The sequence below is a fragment of the Camellia sinensis genome, chromosome 11 (genome assembly GCF_055761805.1).
Source record: "Camellia sinensis isolate YWXY chromosome 11, ASM5576180v1, whole genome shotgun sequence".
NCBI lineage: Eukaryota > Viridiplantae > Streptophyta > Magnoliopsida > Ericales > Theaceae > Camellia > Camellia sinensis.
This window is the reverse complement of record NC_138971.1, coordinates 156108477-156116138: the sequence shown is the minus strand read 5'-3', so window position 1 is coordinate 156116138 and position 7662 is coordinate 156108477. Positions and strand designations below refer to the sequence as shown.

General features: G+C 31.4%; 1 protein-coding gene across 2 annotated transcripts; it reads right to left on the bottom strand.

Annotated features, from left to right (window-relative positions):
- Window positions 1-219: 219 nt before the first annotated feature.
- LOC145803312 (protein FAR1-RELATED SEQUENCE 6-like) lies at window positions 220-3198 on the bottom strand. 2 transcript variants are annotated; one of them, XM_082896589.1, is made up of 3 exons: window positions 901-3198; window positions 693-809; window positions 220-610 (listed from the first exon to the last, which is right to left on the bottom strand). In XM_082896589.1, exons 1-3 carry the CDS (start codon window positions 3061-3063, stop codon window positions 341-343), a joined length of 2550 nt encoding a protein of 849 aa, XP_082752715.1. In that variant the 5' UTR covers window positions 3064-3198; the 3' UTR covers window positions 220-340. The 2 variants fall into 2 exon arrangements, with proteins under 2 accessions (XP_082752715.1, XP_082752716.1); XM_082896590.1 differs by having other exon boundaries at window positions 693-800.
- Between the last annotated feature and the right edge of the window lie 4464 nt (window positions 3199-7662).

Genomic DNA, 7662 nt, shown 5'->3' with positions numbered 1-7662 from the left:
TTTTTGAAGAAAGATTTTTTGAACACTGGTTTTTCACACAGTTTTGAGAACATATTTTTTCCACACTGGTTTTTCAAGATAGATTTGAAGACAGGTTTTTAACAGATTTGTAACAGCTTTTTTCACACAGATTTGGAACACATGTAGTAAATAGAGCACAAATATAACAACATCAATTGGGAACATTAACTATAACAACAAAGTAGGGAACAACATCAATTTGTTCTCAACCAAAAAATAAAGAAACTGAACAATCCAAAAATATATTAAATAAATTATCCAAAACAAAATAAAATCCAAGTTTAGTCACATAAAAGGCATTACAATTGCAAGTTTCCAACTAACGAAAACTACCGCCACGGTCATTGTGGTTCATTTGTACATTGAAGTCAACAAATGAAGATGGTACAGCTCCATAAATTTGATGCGTAGCAGTCATGGATTGTTGAGTTCTCGTAAATCCCGGTGTGCCTCCAATACAGTCCGACGGGGTAAGCGATGTGCCAACTCCATAAATCTGAGTTGGGGGATTTATGAAACTTTGTCTTCTCATAATGTCCACACTTGTCGGGGTGAGAGATGTGCCTCCAATAGCATTGACCATGTGTCCCTATTCAATTAAAATGAAATGTTAAAATAAATTGGAGAATAACATAAATTGCTCAATGTAAAATCCTATGATGTATACGTACCGGCACACACATATTATTTTCCATGCCAACCACATAAGGATAAAGCTCTCTACGTACACTACATTCAGGTTGAGATTGACATTGACCTTCACCTTCACCTCCAAGCACCTTAGTACCCTATATTCATAAAAGTTAATGAATGCCTCAAATGTATGACATGATTACAATAAAATATGAGTTGAATAGAGAGTAATGAATACCAATTTACCTTTGATTTGTTGTGTTTTCTTTTGCTTGCCTTCAACCGATTCACTATTTGATCTACTTTGGCAACCTTTCTTTTAGTAACTGGACGACCTTTTCGCCGAGCAACCAAAGGACTAAGCAACTTGGTATGACTGATTGTGTGTCTATTAATGCTGCCAATTGGGGAAGATGGTACATTACTAGTAATAGGTGGTACATTACTAGTCGAAGGTGCTACATTACTCCCACCACCTTCATCATCTTTCATCACTTTTGCCTTGATTTCATCCAACCCACGGTCGATAAGTTTTATTTTCCCTTCACAGTTCCCAGCAAATTGTACAATGCCAACCAATTTTCTATTCATCTTCTCATACACCATTGCATTGAAATCATCCCCAAAGCCAGCGTATGTGGTTTTTATGCATGTGTACCCTCTATCCAAATCTTTTCGCCATCGTGGTAGAATGTATTTATGTGGAACCTCATTTATGCATCTTGCAATGAGCACAACGAGTGAGTGAGCACACATGATGCCCCTAAATTCAAACAACCGGCACATACATTGCACATCAAATTCGGTCGAATTATAATAGACAACAAAGTCCACATGCTTCATCTTCCCAAAAAGTACCATAGCTTCCTTTACAAAATATGTACAAATTGAACCCTCTTCTTTGACCATAAACGGCTGACAATAAACTAGTCTCTTCATCTCTGCTTGAACTTCTTTGAATTTTGCATTGGTGTAGCCATCCTGAAATTGCTTCTCAAAGCCATACACAGTTAGGCAATCAAAGACTTTGTGCCGAGACTTGAAGTCAGCTTTCTTCTCTTTCTCTACCTTACTTCTCAAGGCATTGTCATATTGTTCAACAAATTGTTTTAATGTAGTCTTTGGGTTGACATATCCATCAAAAAATGCATTCATACTCTCACTTCGTTGTGTCGTTGACATGCCAGCCCAAAAAATATCTTTGACATAAACAGGAACCCATCGCTGCCGCTCATCATATAACACCCCCAACCATCGATTCTCATAAAGATTGAATTTTGCAATCATCTCTTTCCATTTCATCTCGAATTCATCTTTTGTGAATGTGTCATACACTGCATTTTGCAAATCCATCTTCATGGATTCATATTGGGAATACCCTTTCAATTTCTCCGGAATTTTCTTCATGATATGCCATAAACACCATCGATGTCGAGTATTGGGGAAGACAATTTCTATCGCATTTTGCATAGCTTTGCACTGATCAGTTATTATAGCTTTTGGGGGATGATCTGACATGCAATTTAACCATGATTTGAACAGCCAAACAAATGTATCAGTGTCTTCACTAGATAACAGCCCACAACCAAGCAAAATCGACTGTCCATGGTGGTTAACTCCTACAAACGGAGCAAATGGCATATCATATTTATTAGTGAGGTAAGTTGTGTCAAATGAAACAACATCTCCAAATTCTTTGTAAGCCGCCCGACTCATTGCGTCCGCCCAAAACAAGTTTCTTATGCGAAAGTCAGTATCAACATCAATCATATAATAGAAACTCGAATTTTGTGCATGCATCCTCAAAAAATATTTTTGAAGTGCATCGGAATCTCCTTCTCCAAGCCTTAATTTTCTAGCTCTGTCAATGTAATTTCGTGCATCTCGCTCATCAAATGTTAATGACTCATAACCCCCAGCTTCAACAACCATTGAGTGATAATTTCTAGATACCCCAATCCCTGCTTGATCATTAATTTCTAATCTTCTCTTCACAGGAGTAACAATCTTTTTATTCATTGCAAAATGACGTGAGTCGGTGGGAATCAAGTCATGGTTATGGTCAAGGTTAACTGTGGTTAACATAAATCTCCCATCCTTTTGTAAGGTTGCCCGTACCCTTGCTTTGCAATCAATTTTTGTAGACAAAGATGGCTTTAGAGGGTTTACTTCTGATTTTTTGATTCTCTTTCCCGATCGAGAACATTCAATCCCAAAATATCTTAATTCCCCATCATCGCCACAAACTTGAGTTTTATAAGCTATGGAAAATCCAACATGTTTCGCATATTTCGCATAAAATGAATGCACTTCTTGCTTTGAGCTAAAACACATACCCCTCTTCGGTTCCTCAACTTCTTCACTCTCATTTAATAAAGGATTCTCAGCACTGTTCGAACCATTCTCCATTCCTGCTCATTCAAAAATACCATATGAAATCAAATGATTTAATAGATTAATAGAGTAATAGAACCAAGCTATTATGTTATTACTCTGTTATACTTACACATATACACACAGATTAACAATGCAAGCTCTTGAACAAATTATAACATATTACCCTTTCAAGAGACTATAACATATTACTCTTTCAAAAATTAACAGAGCTTCAAATTGTAGCAATTTCTAATTTGTAAGAGCTTCAAATTCTAAAAATTACCAGATTAACAGATTATAACAATTTCTAACAATTTAACAGATTAACCCAAAATCTAACAATTTCTAACAATTTCTAACAATGCAAGTTACCAGATTACCCCAAAATCTGTCCAAAATTAGATTAACAATTTATAACAATTTAACAGATTTGGACTGTCATATTAACAGAAATGGAGGAGAGGGATAGATCTGTATTTCTGTTCATTCAATGTATGTTATATTAACAATGATCATTGTTAATATTAACAATGATCTGTCATATTATAATCTGTATTTCTTCTCCTCTGTTATATTAACAATGATCTGTCATATTATAATCTGTATGTTCTAATCTGTTTTATATATATATATATATATATATATATGTATGTTATAACAGATTATATATGTATGTTTACCAGTTACCAATTATCTTTTCAATAACAAATTATATGTATGCTATAATCTGTTATATATATGTTTGGTATAATCATATATATATATATATGTATGTATGTTTAACAGATTATAAAAATTTCTTCAATGTATGTTTATATATATATATATATTTCATTACAGAATACAACTACAATTTAAATGGTGGAGGAGAGGGACGACAACCGGACAGAAATTGACCTGAACGAAGGAGAGAGAGAGATCTGCAAATGCTTGACCAAGAGAGGGAAGACAGAGAGGGACACGAAATCTGCAAACGGAGATAGCAAATGAACGCTTGATGGTGGAGGAGAGGGACGGCGGTGGAAATCCTGTTACAATTTACACGGTGGAGGAGAGAGACGCCGATCACAGCTTCAGCGGGAATAGAGTTGAAACACGATTTCTTCTCCTCTGTTATCAGATTTTTGAGCGGGAAATTTTTTTTTTTTTCCTAATCACAGTGCGTGAAACACACGCACTGTAATATGAAAGTGTCATTTTTCCTCCCTTCTTAGATGCCACGTAATTAGAGCTGCTCCTAGTGCTCAAGTTTTAGTGGTATGAATCGGAGCTGTTAGTGGGATTAATAAATTCGGTCTAAAAGATACAGAAATATTTGATAAAATACAAAATAAAATATGAAATACTTATACTACTGTTTGATTCATAGATTTAGAAAGAAAAAGAAAAAGAAAAAAATTAAATAAAATATAATTATTTTTTACTTACATTTCACATATATATATATATATATATATATTTTAAATTTCCTTCAAAATTTATAACTAAACATGTCCGTACACAATTTTTATACATAATTCATGATAAGAATCATGTAACCATGATATAGATAAAATTCTAATGATAATGATAATGATTTCTTTGAAAATAAAAAGATCACAAGAAGCCACGAAATGGTCCAAAAATGAGAAAAAAAAAATATTTTTATAAATTTCAAAATATGAATAAATTAACAAAATTGTTTTAAGTTGATAAAATACAATAAATTTTATACTTTTTGCATACTCTCACCTTTGTTTTAAGGATACATATATTGACGATGTTAAGTTTAATAATTAAATTACCTATACTAAATTAATTAAGAAAATTAACAAAAACAGATGTTTGGGTCAACAAGTGATTTTGTCCCATCCGTTAACCACTTCTTATTTTAAATTTGTTGAAAATAATTAGTATGAGGAAAAAACTGAAATTTTATTAAATAAAATAATGGTACTGTTAAAAAACTATCAATTTTATAGCAGAGTGTAATAAATGTTATACAATTTGAAATTTAAGCAAGATCAATGTAATTATGTTAAAATAATAGAGTATACCGTGATTTTCTCAATCTCAAAAGATATTAGTGTAATTTACCCTAACACTTTTTATCAATTTCAAAACTAGTTTTAACATTTTCACATGTATAAAAAAAATATAAAATAAAACATATTTTGTCGATATAATAATTATAGACCGTTAATTTTAATATTTGGGTTGGTTTGGGATGTCCTAAAAAAGTGCACTTTTTGACTTATTGGTGGGTTTGGGTTGGGTTTGATGTGATGTGTTAGAGAGGTGATGTGATTTAAATAAGATGATGTGACTTAAATAAGATAGTGACTTTTTGACTTTTTGGCTTATTTAGTACATGCCAAACTAGCCCTTAATAATGTGTTCCAATCTTATGTATTGAAATGAAAATTTTCATTCTAATATGCAGTGGAGTTTTCATAAAATCTTTTAGGCTATTTAATTGAGTTTTTACAATCGTTTTTATATATATATATATAAAAATTAGAAAGTAATTTGATAAAAATTAAGATTAAAAAAATATTTTCAAATGTTTAACCCAGAAAAAAAAATTATACAAAAGCGATGATTGTTGTTGATTTTTATAAACAAGAAATTTACATTTGACCTTTTGATATTTTTAGTAATTTTTTAAATTTTTAACTACAGTATTATTGTAAGTTGCCAAAACAATACTAAAATATTTTTTTTTTGTCAATTGTATTTAAAGAAAATAGCCAAATTATTTAAATTGAAAATAAATTTAAATTAATAAAATTAACAGTTTAAAATTTATTTTATTACAAAGATTGAATTTTCATTTTTTTTTTGGTTGTAATTTTTTCTTTTGTTTTAAATATTTTTTATAGTCTGAATTTTTTATTACTGACGTTGGTGCTATCTCAACAACTGTGTGTCCGTCTGAAAAAATTATCCAATAGTCTTATAATATCATATGGTCATATATTTTTTATTAATTATCATTAATTATATTTATTTATATTTTTTAATAATCTAATATAAATAATTAATATTTTATATTTTTTACCATAAAAGTGTGACGTGATTGTAGTTAAGACTATCGAATAATCATCCATCTTGTATTTAAGACCATCGAATAATCATCCATCTGCCTGATGTTACGCGTCTGGTTTCTCTCTCCAAAATAATGGCTCGTGTCGTGGGTAGTTTATAGCTCTCTCTTTATGACGCGTCTGGTTTCGCTCTCCAAAATAATGGCTCTTTCGTGGGTGGTTGGCTGTCTCTTTCTCTTCCCGTATCATCTTCATATTCTGTTGACTCTCTAACCGTACACCTTCGGACAAAAACCCCTTTATTAAACTAAACCACAACAATAAATGAGAGTAGTTAAGTATACTATTCTGATCACGTTACTCGACCCCCATAGCTCTAGCCGTGTCACGCGTTGTTCTCCATCATCGTCTACCGAGTACGCATAATATAATGTTGAATTAATTAAAAATATTTATGTGGTGTTTGATTGATTGAGAAATTTGAAATAAAATTTGAAAAGAAAAATAAAAAAGTAGATGAAATGTGAATAAAATATATTTATATTTTATTTAATTTTACACATTTTTTTCTTTTCCTTTTTAAATCCTCCAACCAAAAATAACGTAAAACAAACATCTTATTTATCATAGAGTAATGTTAAGAATTCCAAATATTTTATTAACATTTTTATCAAAAGTTTTATATAAGTGTGAGATTCACGTAAATCTCACACTTTTATGAGATATTAAATAAAAATATTAACAAAATATAATATTTTTATTTATCATAATATTATCACGTTTCATGTGTGTCTCTGTAATTTTTTATAGTCCTCATAATGTGAATCTGGATAGTGACGCGAAGCTCCCAACTACTCAAAAAACTGCTCCTTCCCCTGTTTATCGGATATAAAATAAATAAAATTTACAACTATCTATATAATAAGACAGAACGGTTTTTGAAAATATGTTAGAGACAATTGTCCTACTAAGACATTTCAATGACTATGATTCATTTGTCTATTTAAATAGATGGCTGAGATGACCTCCTTAAATATATATCAATCACCTTCCAGCACCACTATTACATATCTGTTCCGTTTGGGAAGTTCAACCTAATGAAGTAATGATGGTTGGGGATAACCTTAAAGATTATGTGAGTTCTGCTCTATTTCTCTCTCCATCATTTGCACCATATTTGTTAAGAACATTTCTGATTCATTTTGAGGTGCTGTTTTTGTATATATATATATTTTTAATTTCACATTCTTTTATCAAATTTGTTTGAATCAAAACATGCTTTTGTGTAAATTAAAGCTCCTTTACTTGGTCTTTGCAGGTTGCTTGTGGGAAACGAGCGGGAGCATTTACATGCTTGCTTGACAAAACAGGAAGGTATGATTCTCTCGAATACACAGATGTGGAATTTAAGCCGGATTTTGACCTGGAAGCAAATGTTCATGTTCATTCACTACTGGAAGCAAATTTTGACCTGACACCATGATCCACAATTTCCTTGACAATAAAAATTTGCATTGTTAAATTGAGTAGCATTGAGATTCTCAGACCATTTATTAGTTGGTGGATACACCTATTTTTGATCCTGTGAAGAATTCATAGGAGAAGC

Excerpts from the sequence above, each read along its gene's own strand:
- LOC145803312 (XM_082896589.1), bottom strand. The coding sequence starts at position 3,063 with ATGGAGAATGGTTCGAACAGTGCTGAGAATCCTTTATTAAATGAGAGT. Across the intron at positions 810-900 it reads GAAAACACAACAAATCAAAG|GGTACTAAGGTGCTTGGAGG; the intron begins GTAAATTGGTAT and ends TTATGAATATAG. Across the intron at positions 611-692 it reads AAAATAATATGTGTGTGCCG|GGACACATGGTCAATGCTAT; the intron begins GTACGTATACAT and ends TTAATTGAATAG.